Genomic DNA, 19803 nt, shown 5'->3' with positions numbered 1-19803 from the left:
GAACTACAAAGAGCGGTCATGGTGGCTTAGTTGGCAGAGATTCAGTTCAAACCGTGTTTCTGTAGAAGAAATTCGACCTGGGACCTTTGGGGCATTATATCTTTTTCAACACCGGGCATTCATTCTCTTTATTACACGTTTCTATTGAATCATGACTTATTTTGATCAAATTGAAGAAAATTCCCCCAAAAAGTTTACGTAAAGATTTTGCTGATATTCCCGATAAGCGGAAGGACACTTTAGTAAATATTTACCCAACACTTCACAGTAGAACTGCTTTCATTCGGTACAAAGTGAAACTTGACAGATTAATGTGTGACAGCCAAACCATTATGTGACCAACCTCTGTCTTGACCTAGTAAGGTATGTTCATGTTGTGGAAAATGAAAGATGATAACCATGACAACACAGATCAAGGGACACCTTTTAATTAGCATTTTGACTGGATCATTTTCAGGCCGTATTTGAAAGGCTGTGTTTACAGAAACTCGGGACAAGGCCGTGTATTGACAGATCCCTCAGAACAGAGATGCATAGTCTCACTGTCACAAGGGGGTTGAGTGAGTTAAAACTGTAGCCGACATGCAGCCCCGACAGCTGAGCAGATTAAACATGTTTCCAAACGTTAAGCTATCATCACACAGCGGAGTTACAATGTTCGGTGTTTTAATTTGTACGTCTTATCACTTAAAACGTTCATCCCAAGAGTCGGCGAGGAAGTGCTCTTAAGACCCCTCTGTTAAATGGACCAAGTCAATCCTGTTGGTGCATGACAAAATGCCATTAGGGTGATCTCTTCCACTCAAGTGAAGCATACAGGCAACCACTTTAGATGCGGAAGGTCTATTGTATGTATGCACTGTAAACTGCTGTATGTGCAAAATTAAAGGGCACAATCCTTCAATGGAGTCCTAAGTAGGTTGTTGGCATTAGCGCCATTCGTATGGACAAATACCATGTACAAGTCCGGTCTTATCAGGAGGTTGTCGTTCTGAAATATTGGATTCTAGAAGCTTAGTGACTTAGAGATGACATAACACATGTCCGTACTTCTCTGTTTTCTCTACTGCACCATTTACCCCCCGCTAGCATTGTATTCTTAGGGTTGTTAACAGAGGAACATTAAGCTGCAAAAACAGAGTTTCCATTCAGGCCTTTAAACAGACGAAGCTGCGCCGTAAAAACATTTAGTTCTACAGGTAAATTTTGTATTAATTATCTGCCTTTTCCAGAGCAAGGTAATTAATCTCTTAAAATGTTTGCAGTCATCAGCGAGTGTGTCTGATTGTCAGAGGGGCAGGATTCTAACTTGCAAATTAACTCAAAAGAGAAGACAACAATGGGACATAGCTAGTTTTACATATTTGTGAATTTGACGGATGCAAAATGGTCATTGTGAAATCCCCCAAATTTTACGAGGGAGAAGAGAAAGTAATTTAAACAGACTTCATATCTTCCTATAATACCACTTGAGAATAAACACCAAGTAAACTGTACTAGAAGCAAACAGTCCAGCCACACGCTAAAATTGTTTTGATACTTCTTATGATAAATCTGTCGTGTCAATCTTGCATAACTCCAGGATTGTATGTGTACATAACATACACTTCATAAACATATTAATCAAAACTACCACCAGCTTCCAAACAGCCCATCCATTCACACAACACCACATAACATTTACTTTCACAAGCACTCGGGAACCTGACTCCCCTGTAGCCCCGATCCTTCCATGACGTCGTTGTCTTTTCAGATTACAAATAATCCTTGCAGCTGTGCGGTGGTGAGACATCGCAATCCCAGTGTAAACAACGCTCCCCCCAGTGCCTTTTTACTCATTTTTTTTTTTACAAAGAACTTCAGATTGTGCGAGAGTGTTTGCGTTAGCTTATACGGCCTCTCTTTGTTGCATCTGTCAAATTCTGTGTTTTGAGGTGACAGAACATGATGTTCATTGGAATATTAGTAAATGGGAACGACCAGTAGCTTGTGTGGAGCTGTAGTTTGGAGGCCGTTATAAAGAAAGCAACTTTGAAGTGCTAATCCCTAAAAACTCCCACAGTCCTTTGGATTTTGGAGGACCACAGTTTGCATATGACAGCGTCGATGGCACCACGAGCAGTGAAAACAGCCACCGTTCACAGTTTTGTCTTAGGCCAAAGCAACAGACACTGCAATCATAATGAAGCTGAGAATATTGCTGTCGTTGTTAGGACTTGAACATTGGATTTTTTGGAATAAGAAATGTTGCAGCCCATGTTCCACATTCTCGTCACTCCAGAGAAATGCCAAGTTTTTAATAATGAATTTTCATGGCCTGCTGTTATCCCTCAAGGTCTTCAAAACTGCACGGCAAAGTCCAACCGCTGCGGACACCCAGCACATTCCCGATAGTCTGGAGTCACGGCTAAATGTGTGTCACATAAATTTGTGTACCACTCTCTAGACGGCTAATCACAGCAGCAAAAGCCCGGGTATGAATAAGCCCCAACAATGTCCTAGACTTCTTAACTCCCCCCAGGCCTCCATTTTGGAGCAGCGGTTGTAGAGCTCAAGGACATGCTTGAGAGTGCCACTGCTGCTTTGCTGTTGTTTTTCTCCCCCTCTCAAAACAGCATGGCTATAATTACTGTCGGCCCAGCGCGGCCCACGCCTAAGCATGGCTTCTCTGTGTGTGTGTGTGTGTGTGTGTATATGTGTGTGTGTTGTGACAAAAGCTGTGGGTTGGAAGTGCAGACTTCACTGGCGAGCTCTGGCTCACCAACCAATCATTTTACACATAGTTAGCGTTTAGGGTAGAGATAGAGAGGTATGCACCATTTACCGTCTTGAACGCTAATGCCAGCGAAGACCGTTCCTGGTGAGCAAGCAGGCGAGCAGGATGAGTTTAAATAGATTTTTTGTTCTTTGCAAGTTTAGATTTCTTCTTTTTTGTAAACAAGTCACTTCTCTGAGAGTAACTCCAGTGCCAGGATATTAGAGAGGGAGGCAAGTCCTGTGGTCAGAGATCTGGCAGTGAGCTGGCAGCGCCTCGGACAGAAATGGAACAGAAGCAAACAAAAGCAGTTTAATCCACAACATGTCTCGTGAATCAAAATAACTCAAAACTCATCGACAGTCAGTGCAACTTATTTTGTGTTTCAGATGTTTCCTTCTCAGACGTGTCTATATCTTGAGGCAGATGCTTGTTTCATGCTCCATAGAACAAATTCTAAAATACTTAAATGTTAAAGATGGAGAAGAGAGAGAGAGAACCAGAGAGAGAACTAAAACCGAGCTTGTGGTTTAGACAAAAACACAGCGTGGCCATGACCCAAACTATTTAGCTGACTGTTGTAGAATTTAAATAACTCGTGGTTGAAACGATCAGTTTAATCAGCAACTACTTTGAGTGTCTAAGGTAGTTTTATTAGCGATAAATGCGAGGGAAATAACGAGGGAAGTTAAAGTAGAGCGCACGCCACTGCCAAAGCACAGTCCCCTTATGAAACCACAGTTAAATCTGCCAGATCCGGATTTATTTTTGGTTCTGCACAAAATTGCACACACTCCTAGATATCAGTCCCCTTAACGTGTGGGATTTTCTTCCTCAAGAATCCATGAATTATTCCCTGGGAAATCGTTGTGAATGTCACAGAGTGCACAAACTCACAATATTAAAGAAAGTGAAAAATGGGTTCTTCTTTTGGCCATGTTCCATCCTCCCATGGAAATCAGTGCAGTAGTTTTTGATAAACCAACAGTCGGGTGAAAACACAACATCCTTTGGTAGAGATAATTAATGGATCATGAAATAACTGATAAGTTAACATCCTGGGACTATTCAGTTCACCTATTGTGAAAACACTGGACTGGAAACAGGAACCTGAGAGAAACTGAAGGATTAAAATCGGTTACTCGTTATATGACAGGATTGCCTGCTGCATTAGAGATGTGTATTCAGAACACATGTTGGCAGGATTCACCGCCCCCCGGTGTGAGAAGGTCAGCACCCCGCCAAAGGCACAACAGTATCTGGAAGGAGTCTTTACCCGCACATCTTCCTGATTGTATCACCCTGGTCACTGAAACTTCAGCAGGGAACAGTTCATGAAATCGGAGCCTGTTCTCCACCGGAGGGTTGCTAGGGACAGTTTGGCCTTTTTCACAGTTCAGCAAGTTAACCATAAAAGTTTTCAGTTCAGCTTTACCTGGCTTGTTTTTTAAAAAAGAAATGGAAACTACACATCCCTTTTTTACGACTGGAGGTGATATGTTACGTGTAAAGTTGAGAAATCGATAAAAAGACATGTTTACTTATTTTATTGAAGAATTGTACTTCTTTTGCTTATATTTATATTTGGTTATATAGTTGCTTATTTTTATACTTGTATATTTCCTTTATAAATGGCACAATTTGATCTGAGGGCGACTTTTGACAAATTCCGTTGCTTGCTTGCTTACGACTAAGCTCTTGAATCTAGAAACAGAGAAAGATGACACCTGAGCCGAGATGCATTGAACATGCTCGTGCATACTCGGACAAATATCAATGTGTAAATGATGTTTGCAAACGACGACTTCCCATACAAGGCAGAGCTTAGACCACATCTCTATTCTCCGGAGTGGAATTGGGATTAAGGCCCAGCTGTTTTGTGATTTTATCAGTTTTGCTAACGTTTTTTATTCTCTGCCATGCGATTCCTCTGCTGCACAGAGACGGTACTGTTTACATTGCGAGCGGTGTATATGTTATTAAACCCAGCCAAGCTTTGATTAGGCAGCTGATTTGCAGAGGAATTATAAATCAGAGACCCGCTATGGTTAATGTTGTCGTCTGTATTCTGCTCTATAATACATGCGCAGTGAGTAGAGTTACCTAACGCGCAGGGGAGCTGGAAAACATTATCGTCCATCAGCTCCTGCCCGGCTTAAGCACATGAATAATTAGTCAGCGTGGTCTATTATGATGTGACACAGCAGAACTATTAGCTTTGATGGGGATAATCTACAGCCCGCTCGCTGATGTAACCCATGCTGATTCCCCTGCTAACTTTTTAGCGGACGTCATGTAACGTGCAAAGAGGAAAATCCTGCAGCTAGTATGAGTTTAATTTGTCGTTGGAGGTCTAAGTGATGAGGTGCATGCAACAGTACTGGGAAATGGGCTGGAGGCAGGTTTTCTCTTTGTGTTAACTGTACACAGACATAAAACAGCTCCCACTGAGGGACACATCTGAATTAACATTTCATTTGTTGCCCATCAATACTCGGGCATGTTAGGCTAGCAGAGCAAAAAACACGGGTTACGCCCACAGGAAATGTTTTGTGCTCTTTTATTTTTCGATTTCAAATATTAGCAGGTCTTTGCAGCTCACTGCGAAGATTAAATAAAGCCTCAGTAGGATGCGATAAAAAAACAGCGGAGCAAAAGTGCTGCACTTATGCGCCACAATTGCAGTGCTGAGGGACGCCTATTTCAGTACATGTAAGTTGTGGCCTTCTATTCTCGATGCGAGCATATGTGCCATTGATTGGTTTGGGTTTCGGAAATCCTTTGCTTTATGCTAATCAGGCGCAGTGTGGCAGGCCGTCGGCTCTGGTGCGGTTGAAGCTGGCATGTCTACACTCGGTGTCTCTGCAAAGTTACAATTACTCTGGGAGTGAGAACAGAACGCCGCGTATAATGTAGCTCTGTCGCAATATCCTTCCCTCCTCTTCTTCTCTTCCCTTGTTTGTGACTTTGATTCAAATTAGCCAGGAACTTCAGCTTGTTTTATTTTTAGTGTTTTTCTTTCTTTTTTCTTTTTTTTTCCGGCTGGCTTATCAAAGTAAACTCCACACGACTGATTTAACCCGACATCAGTCCCTTTTTTTCTCCTTCAAATGAATGATAGAGCTCAAAAAAGACCCTTGAAACACTTCAGCTAGCGGCGGGATCTTTTCTTTGGTTTTCCCTTTCCTCTGGTGTAAAAAGAGCTCTGCGGACTGCGGGGCGGTTTCTGACCGGCTTGTCTGTTTAGTCAGCTTGTGGAAGAACTAAAAGCGGGGTGTCAGGGCCGTGCTGCTGTTTGGGCACTATTTGCAGACCTTTGTGATATTTCACATATGTAAGGCAGTGTGGTGGGTCTGTCTGGCAACGGGATTGACTGAAAACAGGGAAGGCCCCATGGGGACGGCACCTCCCCCCCAGCTGCAGAGTCTTAACTCATGGGTGACTGATGAGATAACCAGCAGGGCTCAGTTTATGTCACCCAACAGTGAGTGGGGGGATTTTTCGAAAGGGTTTTTTTATTAGTGACATGTTGTTTCTACTCCTTTTTAAAGTGAAGTCAGTGTTTGCTGAAAATATCTCTTTGGTTTTTGTTCTTGAAAAGAAGAGAGCATTTGTTTTTTCTGCCTGAACTACAATGGCCCAAGTTATATTATTTAACTGTATTTCTTTTTTTATTACTTACTTATTACTTGAGACTTTGCAAGAAATACTGGAAGGATCACCAGGAAAACTTGGTGGAAGGATGTGGTTTGGGTCGGGGACAAACCCGTTCAATTTTGGTGTGGATCTGAATCAGGGGGCAGATCCAGGAAAAATATTTTGAGTTTCTCAAACCTTTTGTGAATATCGTAAATAATACAGATAAAAATCTGTCATATTCAGGATACGATATCTTTGGGTGCGTGTGTAATTTGGTGTGGCTTGAATGAATTGATGCATCATTTATAGTCTCGATTGAGCTTTTATGATCGCTCCTATAAAACAAAGCGATATGAATGTGATATCTCTCGGCTGTTGCTTTATATTATTCAATTTTATGACTGTGTTGTTAATTATTATTATCGTTTGTCGCCAACAGGTCTGGTTTCAACCACGTCAAGGAAACTGGACAGGGAACAACAAGACGAGCACATTCTTGAGGTGAGTTTCGTGTTTTGGCTGATTTTCACGTCTACAGGAGAAAAAAACTTAATTGTGAATCTGAACATGTGTGAAAATTAATTAGTATCTTGTCGATCAGAAACCTGCAAGGTCAACTTCTCTGTGTTTCGATTGTACTTGGCTTTGGCTGAGTTCCACATGTTGCCAACAAAGACGAGTCTTCTTGTGTAAGTGTCCTTTTCGAGGATAATTTCTCCTTGTACTGATTTCCGGCCGGGGTAGGAGGGAGAGGTGGGAGAGGTGGGAGGCGTGCGGCAGAGCCCGGTGACTGTTCCTTTGTTCTGTCCCACTGTTCCATCTCTTGGATGGAGCAAGCTGGGACAGGAAACCCACAGGTCAATGTCTAAACTTGTGGGTTTTAATTGCTCTGTTCTCTCCTGATGCTTCCCTCCCTCTCACCACAGAACTCTAGACTCATAACAAGGTGTTTTAATCGTGTTTCCGGTGCTGACAGGGAGCAGATTGGATGCCTTTTAATTACTGTTAGAAGTTACACAATTCAGTGATCACTGGGTGACGTTAAACGCTGGTGCATATGGTGCTGGAGCAGTGTTCTATTTCATACTCGGGACCGATGTAATTTAATTACAGGACTGAGTAAATGATAGGGACGAATAAGACTGGATTCTTGGAGGGAAATATTTAGCTGATGAATTAAATTGAGAAACAAATCCCTGAGGAAAGAGTCTACAGTTGAATCTTTGTTTCTGTGCCTGTTGACTTTGTGAAGACTGTTGGATGACAGGGTCAGAAAAAGGTTCCCATGCAAACGACAGAGCTCCCCCATCTAGCGGTTTGCTGCAGACGTAGAATTGCTACTTCCAACATGTGGCTGAAAGCTGTTGAATTACTGGGTTGGAATTAGTGTCTGATGCAAAGTCGTCGTGTCCTGAGAAAGAGAAGAAACACTCCCACCTCCGCTCGCTTCATGAATGTTGTTCATTTGTCTCATTTGACAAAAAGCCTCCAGACAGACATTAAAATAACCACATTAGACACTCGGCTCAAACTCTGTTACACTTTAATGTCACGCCACATTCAACACCCCTCTTCACGCTAATACACTTTCTTTTCTTTGTAGTGTTTCCTACTAAAGCCCACAACGATTAATCAGATACTGTAATTCACAAAGAAATGCAATTTTCCAGGAAAAATAACAAATTAAAAGTTTCACTTGCACATTTGTGCCTAATTTAAAATATGAGTTGGAGGATAATTTAGAGTTAATAGCATTTTCTGTGGAATAGAGGGAAAGTAGCTGGGGGAACTCAGCCTGAAGAGGCACGTGTAGCTATGGCAACTTGAGAAGTTTTAGTGTTTTGGTCAACGGAATCCAGCAGGAAGGCTTTTATTGGGCTGCACGTTCATAAAGCAGGACAGACCCCTAACCTGACAGTTTAGAGCTCCCCTCACCTCAGCGTATCCTACTGCAGCAAATTAAAGGATAATCATGACTCAGAAGAAAACGTGTGCGTGCACATGCCTTTTGTGAGTCGACCGGGGGCTGGCTGAGCAAATCAAATCGAAGTCCGAGCTGGCGTTGAAAGTTTTTGTACTGGCTTGTTGTAGAAGAAGAAACGAAACATGTGGGGCCATGTGGAACATGTGGAGCAATTAGGGTGGGGGCTGTGTCAGCATTGTTTGCACCAAATGCCAAGAGGAGGTGGAGGGAGCGCAGGGGGTTTCAGGCTTTTATGACGGGACGGGTGGGGGTTGGTCGTCCGTCGTGTGCCTGTGTGTGAAAAGGAGAGAGAGCTAAAGGCAGAAAGGCAGCGGGGGAATTCGAGAAAAAGGCAAAGCTGCTCCTGGTGGTCTGTGTGGGCTCTAGCGGCAGGATGAGAGGCCTCCGTCCCAGGAAGGAGGAGGAGGGGGTGGGTAAATAGCAAAAGTGGGACATGCCAGGACATGCATTCAAGCCTGGGACTGTGGAGAACACATTATAATGGAGGTGAATGGTGCTGTTCACATCTGTTGTCTGGAGCCTCTTGTTAAATACAGTTGGCATGAAGTAAGGATACACCCCAGACAGGTCGCTCGCCCGGGCCTGTGTTTGACGAAGTTATCAGATCCCACCCTCTCCACTTTTACAGATTGATCAGTGAACGGAAAAAAACAAGTACAAATCTGCACCACAAGTTTCATAGCCTGGGGACGATTGACTTATTGGCACGAATCACCTCACGGCTGCAATACAAAAACTTTTCCATTTTTCAATAAAGAGTTTAAAAGTTGCACCACAGTTCATTACTGCAAAACAATAAACACGTCATTTCTACTAACTTACAAAACAACTTATCCTGCTTCCCAGTTCATTTGAATTATAACTGAATGCAATAAAACCATGTTACTTACATATGGTTGAATCAGATGAAGCTAAAAGCTAAAAGATCGAGGAGCTGTATTCTGTCTCCGTTTGCAGCTCCACAGCCGTTCTGTCCTCATGCAAAGAGACAAAACCCCTCTGGTGCAACTTGTCTGCCTTTTGTGCAGTTTCCCTAATTATCAAACAAAGGCTCCTGATGAAATGGGTTCCAAAGAGAGGCATATAGTGATGGATAGCTGGGTAGATATAGTGCACCACTCGCACGCCCACACAGCAGTTGTGACTGTAAACTGCTAGTACAAGGTTTTTTTTTGCATGTTATTGTTTTTTCCTTTTCAGTGTATTTTTTATTCAATGCATATTATCAGGCTCTAAACCTAAATACTGTATATTCGGCTTAAAAAAAAACAACTGTGAAAATGTTCATTACAAAGCAGAAAATCCTCATTACAAAGCTCAGGATGGGAACCAACAAATCCTCCCTGAGAGACACATTCACATTCAGGCTCCTTGTCATCCCCGTTTAATTAATTCTGCTCATGTGAATCGCACGGACAGCTGCAGACACTGCGAGAAACACAAAAACACATTATTTCAGTAATTGAGACGACGGCACCAAATGGTGTGTGCCTGGCCCCGGACTCCTGACTGTTCCTGGTGAAGCACTTAGCAGATGGTTTTAAATGACTGCGGCGCTGCGCAAGACACACAACCTTTTCCAGGACTGTACGAGCATTGTGTTTGTGTAGGTCAGCGTGTGGCTCTTTGCTTTTGATTAAACTCCTCAGACTGTGCAGTGAAATGTCCGAAGACACAGCGGAGAGTTGAATCGAGGCGCGGATCTCAAAGCGTCAGCCCCCGCCGCCAGTAACTTTTGATGTCAGGACTTAAATTAAGGCTTCATGAATGATGCAGTTGTGCGACACTGTCTTTTTATACCGGGTCCCTTCTGGGATTTGGGGAAAAAAGAAGCCCCTGGTGTTTAGTCGAGGGCAGAAAGTCTTGATGTTTATTAGCAGGGCAAAGTCATTTCTTTTGCTGGTGTGACAGACTGCGGCAGAGTCAGTGCAGCCGGCGAGAACAGGATGAAGTCGTGCAGCTAATTAAAAATAATTATCTCTGGTGGGTGGTTCGTGTATCAGCCATATATATATATATAACGTACTGTTATCGTGATCACAGGAAAACATATTTCAGATGAGGAATGTTTTCAAGTGAAGCAAATCTTGTTTATCTGAAGACACCGATCTACAGGCTGTTACTCCTCAGGGGCAACAGAGGGTCTTCATCTACTGCAGTTACAGAAATAATATTTAACATTTAATCTCTTAAATAAGTAGGGTTGGGTACCGAATCAGACATGGCCAGTACCTACGGGTCCTTCTGAACCAAATCGCAGTGCGGATTCCGATGCTTTGGTACAGTGACTTTGAACTGAAATAGTTTTCCTGCTTACATGTAACGTAAACATCGCTGCATTTGCCAAGTTAACATTACACCTCAATCTAGTAGCTTCCTTAAACCTCGAGCTAAACGGCCCGGAAATGTGGCTGTATTTAACGTGAAAGCACTTAAACTACTTTAAACTTTAAATGGGTTAGGTTTTTGTTCTGTTTTTGAGTTTTCCACTTATTTATATTTGTATATTTACTTTAAATATAGTTTAAACTGTTTGCAGTCAAATTTCAAATTCCAATTTGCTTTAGCGATAAAAAAGCTGTTATCGTTTTGCTTTGTTTTGTTTAAACATAACGTTTTCTGGCTGTACCAATTTAAAATTATCAATTTAACGTCGGTATCGGAAAAAGAAACAAATACCAAACCCTATAAATAGTTGATTGTTGAATAATAGTGAATGAAGTTGACACTGAAATAAATACTTCCTGATTTTGTTATTGTGCCTCAAGTCGCTGCCAAATCACCAGATTCTTGTTCTCCACATGCACATTTATGCATAAAATTGCTTTATGAAATTATTATTATCATGTGGCCTAATAAAACAGTGACCCGGGAGATTGAAAGCTCACATCCAACCGGACAGAAGCGGTTTGAACTGAACAATCCCCACAACCAGGGGACTAAAATCTCTGTTATTAAAGTCCTGCATGTTCCCTCTTTCTCTTTAGCTGAAAATTCTGTTCCTAAAATCCGATTAATCTCGTTGTTTTGTTTTTTTTAATGCTGGAGAATTTGCCCGATAAGACTCAGAGATTTGTAGTTCTGGAAAAAAATGTCCCTTCTTTACGACTTCAATGCATTTTTACGTGTGAAGAATCCTGTTTGAGCACTTTATGATTAAATGTTTGACTAAATGAGAACATCGCCCTTCAGACTTCAGATTATTAGGCTAAAAATATAAAGACAACAACTAGTCTCCGGCAGCAGCGCTGTATATCCGCCTGTTAGTGGTGTATATTTGTTTTGTTAAGTAGCGTGTGTATTGGGAAGACCCCCTGACAGCAACTCTCAAAGGGAAGTGCCTTTAATTTTGGCTGCCAGTTAACTTGCTGAGAAAGAGGAGGAATGAAAGGATGATGATGAAGGGGGGGAAAAACACGCTTCCCCCCTTTTCCCTCTTTTCTTTGATTAATTTTGAGCTTTGGAATGTGAATTTCTAATGGGGTGTCTTGATCTGTACAAATTCCCAGGGTAGTTTTATATAATGTTTAATGTTAAGTCATATCTCTGGCTTTATTCACGGCCTCCTATTCCATAACTCAAACATCGTAACTATTCAGGGGAGTTTTTACTGTATTTGTATCTATAGGCAGGGAAATTAGAAGTAATATTCATTAATATATGTGATATTATTATGTATTTTGAATATACTGCTCAAGTTGTTTTCAGTCCCAAGCGCCTGAGGGTTACGTCTATCTCTGTTTTGAAACTTTTAACCTCTCCTCCCAGGTCACCATCACCGACCACGGCGTTCCCGCTAAGTCCACCACTGTCCGCGTCATCGTCCGGGTCCTTGACGAGAACGACAACAGGCCGCTGTTCCTGGAGAAGATCTACAAGATCCAGCTTCCTGAGCGGGAGAGGCCGGAGAGGGAGAGAAACACGAAGAGAGACCCGGTGTATCGGGTCATCGCTTCGGACCGCGACGAGGGGCCGAACGCTGAAATCTCCTACAGCATCGAGGAAGGAGACGAACACGGGAAGTTCTTTATTGAGCCCAAGACCGGCCTGGTGTCTTCCAAGAAGTTCTCTTCTGCCGGAGAATACGACATCCTTACAGTGAGTATCCAAGCCCCATCCCGAATCCTGCCGTCGGCCTGGTAGTCTCTCACTGAGCAGTAAAACTTAACAACAGATGCTTGTTTATTACACTCCCCCCCCTCCCATGCTTTCTAGCTCCCTTTGTTTTTTTTGCTTTTATGCTTGAAATACAGTTGTAAAAAATCTGTGTATGAGAGACAAAAAGCTAATTGGTGTAGGAAGTTGTTTGCAAAAACATCTACTTAAAATTTTGGGGCACAAGCCAACAACAAACAGCCTCTCTGGAAACTTTGAGGAAACTTTCCAGTGCACGTCTGAAAGCAGCTTAACTACGGTATCTAGATAGACATGAATGGAAAACTGCCACACCACCGGTTGATGGAGGCAAACATCCGCGATGCAGTGATTCTAGTTTGAAGAGAATCTTTGGATTACACTTGTGTTATATGTGTGAAAATCAACGTTCTGTCAAACTGCCACAAGGATGTTACTCCGAGTTGAGTTATTTCAGTTGGCTGTGAAAACTGCAGTGAATCATTAAGCGGTGATACCTGAAGTGATTTTTATCCAGATATAGGCTTCTACAAGTTGTGTCTAGTGCTGCTCGAAGACACGGCTCTCTCTCTCTCTCTCTCTCCACAGTTTACTGTAATTGAAGTCCTGACAAAAGGTGCGCTCACAAAAGAACTGCATTACAAAAGGTGTTTTGTTCTCCTGAATACAAGGTTTTCTTGCCATGTGGACGGCTCAGGGAACGGAAATGCTTTTACGATTGAAACACAGCCCGTTCTGTGGATTTGTGCCACTAATCAGTGCTTCTATTTATGCCTCCAGTGGGCTTTAGCTTTAATATGGTCTATTGTTGTATTGTATTTGCAAGCATTTACCATCAACCCGCACAACTAAACTTTCCAGTGTATTTACTTCTGAGAAGATCCAGGCAGAGGATCTGCTAGCGAGCTGTGCAGAAACTCATTGTCAACCAGATGCGTAACGCTGTGTAACACTTTCATTCTCTGCCTCTCTCTCTCAGATTAAAGCTGTCGACAATGGCCGCCCTCAGAAATCCTCCACTTGTCGCCTGCACATCGAGTGGATCCCAAAACCAGTAGTGCCAGCCGACGCAGCTCCCCTGGTCTTTGAGGAGTCCCCCTTCACTTTCTCTGTAATGGAAAGCGACCCCGTGGCGCACATGGTTGGCGTCGTCGCCACGGAATCCTCTGATGTTACCGTGTGGTTTGAGATCACAGGTACTGCCTCCCTCGCACGCATCACTGTGTAAACGCTCTGTCGTAGAAAATTGCTCTTTAGATAGAGAAACTCTTAAGTGCACTTAAGAACTAACGTAGCGTTTGTGTGTGAAATGTCAAGTAAAAAACCTATTACTAAATAAACAACAATTTAGAACACAAATATATTTCTATGCATTTTAAAATCATTTGTCGTGGCATCGATGAGTCAGTTTTCTGGTAGAAACTCGTCATGTTTGCTGCCTGAAGGAGCCAAAGTGCAGTAAATTCATATTTGAGAAAGAAATTGTTTTACCACGTTAGAAAAATAACAATGTACTAAAAGTGTATGCATGTGTGAAAACTTCCCATAAAGCTGCCACAGAAAAAGAAGGAAATATAACCTTAACTAAAGCTAAAACTAAATTGACTTACTGTTTTTCTCCAGCTGTAATCGGTAATTGAGAAGAACCCATTCTGTTGAATCAACTTCTCTGTAATTGAGTTACTTTTTTCACAAAAATAAACTAGACTTAGGTTCAATCCAATTGTAATGGAGAATAAGGCAAACCCAACTACATTAGCAGAGGAGCAGTAATTAGCTTCTCTCTTGTACTAGATTTCCATTTGGTTTTGATACCTTTAAATTACATGGTTAAATATATAGAATGCATTTAGGTTTAAGTGCAAATTGCAAGTTCTTAATTCGCCTAAACCCAAACAAAACAAAGACATTAAACAGTTTTCTGTAAGTTGTACTGTTGTCTGCCTGTGTGGTTTAGATAAAACAACTGTACCACAAATCAATAGTTCAAAAACAATACATGTTATCACAACTATCAGGTGCGAGGTCATTTCGAGACAATATATTTTCTTACAAAGTGTTAAAACTTAATTCGTCCTCTCTTGAATGTATTTCTTTTAGCTCTTTTAGGCTCTATGTGCATGAGAAAACTTAAACTGACTCCTTTCTTCTTCCTCCATTCCCCTCCTGTCGTCCCTCTAATCAATGTCTGACTGACACGTCTCTTTTTTTTCTTCTCTTCTTCTCTCTCTCTCCTTGCTTTGCTACCGCTTTTTCCCTCCTTTCTCTGGAATGTTCTGTTTGGTTGGATTTTTGCAAGACGGCATAGAGGATTCTGAGATGTTTTACATCCTTCAGATGGCTTGCGACCACAACTGTACAGCAGAAGGTAGCTGCTGGGATCTCCTAATAGGCTGTGCTGCGTTATGAGATCAACCTACATTGTCTGTTGGCTGTGGTTGGATTGTGTTGTGTCACCGCATTGATGTTGTACCACATTGTTGTGCCACATTGTTGTGCCACATTGTTCCCCTTTAAAAACCTGTGACCCGATGCAGATTAACCTGATTCGCGAGTGCCAGGAAAAACCTCTGCTCCTTAACCTCATGTGAATTAGAGCTCCATTTTATATCCACTCCCCGCACGGTTTATCCTTGAGATTTTAGAATAGCTTCATTCAGTTCATATTGTGCCGTCACACATTCCCCACTTTGCATTCATGCATGTTCCTTCATCCACTGTCAGGGTTGTATAAATAGCTTTTGTAATATCTGTTCGTTAGCAGAGCACAGAAGAAAATTAATGTCTGTCCGTCCATCCCAGTCATTCGTATTCAGTCGTCTTTGTACGTGAGCACAACTCAGCCATGATTTGTCAATAATCTTTCGTCCTTCCTTGTTTGTTATACAAAAAAAAAAACCTCTTCCACAGGTGGTAATTATGACAGCCGCTTTGACGTGGGCAAGGCCAGCGGAACCTTGATTGTAGCACGGACCCTGGACGCCGAGCAGAAATCAAATTACAACCTGACGGTGGAAGCCACAGATGGGACACGAACTGTCAGCACCCAGGTAATTGAAACACTAATGAAATGGTTGGAAGCTGATGAGGCAGTTGTCATTGTTCTGTTTTTCCTCTGTGTGAGAAATAACAGGGGGAAATGGACGGGTAACGAGTGAAGCGGCGTTCCAAACTGTCCCGTTTGTTTGTATCTGTTTTGTGAATCGAAGCTGTCGTTGCTCTCACCTGGTCTGGAAAGATGGTCGAGATCTTCATGACCTGACTGCTAATTGTATAATGCTGCCGTGAAAGAAAGGGCACGGACATGATGTGGTTATACTTTCCTTTTTTTGTCCGGTGCTTTCTTTTGGGTGGGACTCGGTTGTATTTTAACACAACTTTGTTTGTTTTATTTTGGCTTATAAGATTATAAGAGTAAGAGAAAGTTGATTTGATTTTAAGAATCAAATCCCCACATTTTGGGAAATATGCGTATTTGCTTTCTATTCAATAAAAAAGCTCTGTCCCGATGTAGTTTAATCCACATCAGATCCCTTATAAAAACATAATATTTTGTTGTTAAATCTGTACAGAAAACAAAGTGTTAAAATGACAAGTACTGATTTTACTCGGGTTAAGTGCAGGATTATTTTTGACCTGGTGCAATGACTTCTGGGTCGGCAGTTGCCTGGTAACCTGATGGCCACATCAAGTTCCAAAATACTGTAGAGTTGCTGTTAGGCTGCTTTTTTAGCCAGGATAAAGTCTTCATGCTGAACTTACCCTGTCATATCCCGACTGTAGATTCATACGGACATGAAAGTGGGTTCATAAGAAAGAAAATGAGCACATACCCGTGAAGAAATAAAGCAGAAACAAATGTCAAATTTCAGTTTTTCAACCCATGTTAGCATTAGTTAGTTCCACCCCGTCTTTTCTCTACCATCTCAGTCCAGCATGTTGAGCTCCAGGAATCTTCCATTGTCTCATTCCTGATGCAGAAGCCTGCTTTGATGATGGTGCCGTCTGGCCATTTTCCTTTTTTTTCTTTTATTCAAAGTGTGCATTCTTGAGCCCCCTCCCCTCCGCCCCTCCGCTGTGTCTCTCGCTGAACCTGTGAACCTACTTTTCTCTGAGAGGAACAGATTGTCTCTGTCTTTTCTGAATGGACCCTGAATAGCTAAAGACACTACACCGATGGCAAATGGCACAGTGCAGGGACTAAGATCAGCTGAACGGCAGAATGACTATAACCTTAGTGCAGAAGAGAATGAAAAGCTTCGACTGCCGTGAACCATGTGATCCTCTGTGAGCCATTTTGATGAAGATTAAAAATTACATCCAAAAACATAAAAAAAAACATAATGCAGAGAGATTATGGATCCAAACGACCTGAACAAGGCCGTTATTCAGGATGTTCATGTTCCACATCGTTTATAAACTAAATAGAAACCCACCAAAGCATGTATGGTACACTGACAACTTCATTTAAATATATTTATATTCAAATTGAATCCTACTTGCATGTGCATCTCGCTCCCCAGCTGATACCGAAGCTGAACTGCCATTAAAAAAGCTTTCACGCGCACAGCTCGTCTCCGGGCTTTGTTCAGACGTTCATGCCTTGTCCATACGATTTTTGAACACTTTTACATGGTAGTTTGGGTCATATCAGATGACAGCATTCAAAATGTTTTGTCCTTTGTCCTCAAAGGGGAGCTTCAGAGAACTGTAGCTGGAAAGGAATCTATTTGTTGTCACTCCGTATGAATAAAGCCTTTCATCATCTGGCTGCTGTGCTCCACTGAGCCTTGCATGAAGCGGCGCCTTCGCTGGCATTTCGCAGCTCATCCGCGGCGGCAGCGGTGGCGGCAGCAGCAGCAGCAGCAGCCGCAGCCGCAGCGAGTCCTTTAGTTTAGTGCAGAACCTTAAAAACAGAAAACCTACACAAGCTTCTACCACTCTCTCTCTCTCTCTCTCTCTCTCTCTCTCCTCCGCAGCCCCCCGGCAACAGACAATTTGAAAGCCTCTCAGCAATGCTGCATGCAGTGACATTTTAAGTCAAATTAATCACATTCAAAGGTTAATTCTCGGTGGGGCTTGGTTCTCAGTGGGACCGGCTGTGCTAGCAAGCCTTTCACATTACAGGCAATGATTTCGTGCAGTCGTTCTATAAAACAAAAATACTGACTCACTCTAATTTAGGTTTGTTTACTTTCATTCTTTCTGCATGACTGTGTTATTTTTATTCTGCTTCATGGACAAACTTTTAAATCGTTGTTCTACACACTGATGACATGACATTTTAATTTTACAGAAATCTTAAAGACTGCGTCAGAGAAGTAGGTGTTCATCCACATGTGATTCGTTTTAAATTGGTCAACCTCCCGAACCTTAAAGTAAATGTTGATTCCCTGGAGTGGATTTTCAGACCCTTACCTTATTTCCATCTGTCGGATTCTCAAAGGAAAGTGTAACGACAACAGTAACTGCTAGAACTCCTGTATGATCGGCTTTATGAACTCCCTGTCTACAGGCCATCACTGCTCCGTTGAACCCTGAGTTCACACAAGAAGTGGGTCAAAGAATCCATAGCTTATCGCCGGCAACACTCACGTCTTTCTCGCCGCCTGCAGACCTTGAATGTGCATATTTTTTTGTAGTTATTATTAGTGCTGTGACTGATAGGCTCTCTCGCAGATGAGTGCTCGAGTGTGAGATATTATATACCCAGCTGACCACCGTGGGTCAGCTGTTTTCTGTCGAGGGAAGGGATTTACTGAATTTGTATGCTCCATAAACCACATTTTAGTGATGTAGGCCAGCTGGCTGGGATATGCCGAGAGTCCAATAGGTGACTGAAAAGAAGCACAGAGCACTAGCAGAGTTTAGAGCAATTACCCCAAATTTGGTTGGCTCGTCATAAATACGTCCCCGAGCGGTTATTGTTGTCACAAATTATCTTCCGTGAAAAGAGAATGGTGAAAAACCATTAACTTGTGTTGGCCTCGGTGGTTTTTCATTTGTCGTGTACAGTCTATTGGATATATCTGACACAGCGCCAGTTTTGTTGGCTTGCACGTGTGTTTAGGAAAACCTTAACTGTCCCGAGTGCTCAGAATACAGTTTGCTCCGACTTGTTTCAGGAAAGCCCGTCTGATTGTTTTGGCTACCAATTTGTTTGTGCGATAACATTGTTGGGCATTGTCAGCATTTGCTCTGTTAGCGGGGGGTTTAACAAACTGTAAACACGCCACTTGCTGGGAGGTGCACATGTGTTCTGGTGGCATGTAACTGATAAGGTTTTGAAAATCTTGTGTATTGATTTATTTTTAAGGGGTAGGTAAAGCTGTACAATGGGAGTAAGTCATTTTGAATTTGAATTATTATCTGTAGAGTAAAATATGAAAGAATAGATTATGTTGAGTAATCACCTTTCCTCATTTCTGTGCCTGTAACAAAAACGAAAAGAGAATTTAATTGGAAACCACAGCACGTTATTGATTGTTATTCAGTTTGGATTCTTTTTCTTTGTGGACAGTGTGTTGTTTACCTTTAAGACAAGTCCTCCGGAGTTGCACTGCAAATGAGATCTCCCTGATCACAGGCATGCAGCGCACCTCGTGAAAGCTCAGCGTTTGGACTTGTCTGTTCTTTTGATGCAGGCTGGCCTATTTTCTCCCTCCTTAGAGTGTTGATTTGTTTTATTTGTGTATCTCTCTTTGTCTTTCTTTTTGATTTCTCCCTCTCTGGTTTTCAAAAGTCTCCACATTTATTGGCCAGGCATGCAGGGATGATGATTATTATGTTTGGGTAGAATAAAGCGCAAACAAGAGCACTGGACCTCTGTGGGTACTGGGCTGTGTTAATCCTGTTTTGGGAACACGGTCGAGTGGCCGGTGCCAGTGCCCTGCCTTTGCCCAGAACCTGCCACCTGGCAGGGAGGCTTCCTCTCCTACGCACGACACAGGAGGACAATGAGGACAATGAGAGCTCCCGTGTGGCGTGTCCGCGATACCACACAAAAGCTTTTTCGTTATTCAGAAGTAGAGCCTCACTGATATGGAGGCAGATGCTAATTCTGATATTGGGGAGTGAACATTTTTAGATACTTGTATATTAGCCGATGTATATATTTAAGATTAAGTGGCAGTGATTGGCGTTTATCGGCCAATAGACGCTCATACTGTTAATGATATTTGTGAAAGGTCAATATTAGAAGCTAACCGATATATCGGCCGGCCTCTCTCCAGCAGCCACTGTTCTCTTTTGAACTTAGACGTCTTTTATTTTCCAATGACAGTGACAAACT

The 19803-nt window shown here is 42.3% G+C and overlaps 1 protein-coding gene across 7 annotated transcripts in view; it reads left to right on the top strand.

Moving 5' to 3' along the window:
* The window catches only part of fat1a (FAT atypical cadherin 1a), a 74405-nt gene that overhangs the window by 22410 nt on the left and 32192 nt on the right, over positions 1-19803 (top strand). For 5 of the 7 annotated variants that reach the window (XR_004697695.2, XR_004697696.2, XM_035168722.2 and 2 more), the window contains exons 4-8: positions 6834-6895; positions 12147-12476; positions 13492-13708; positions 14812-14880; positions 15423-15562. Coding sequence is in view for 5 of the 7 variants with exons in the window: in XM_035168722.2 (XP_035024613.2) it covers positions 6834-6895; positions 12147-12476; positions 13492-13708; positions 14812-14880; positions 15423-15562 (818 nt within the window). In the remaining 2 variants the exon portion in view is untranslated. The remainder of the gene's footprint in view (positions 1-6833; positions 6896-12146; positions 12477-13491; positions 13709-14811; positions 14881-15422; positions 15563-19803) is intronic. The other 2 variants (XM_035168743.2, XM_035168732.2) reach the window with 1 other exon arrangement.

Source organism: Hippoglossus stenolepis, chromosome 2 (genome assembly GCF_022539355.2).
Source record: "Hippoglossus stenolepis isolate QCI-W04-F060 chromosome 2, HSTE1.2, whole genome shotgun sequence".
NCBI lineage: Eukaryota > Metazoa > Chordata > Actinopteri > Pleuronectiformes > Pleuronectidae > Hippoglossus > Hippoglossus stenolepis.
The sequence above is the reverse complement of the archived record's forward strand: the minus strand, read 5'-3'. Positions and strand labels throughout refer to the sequence as shown.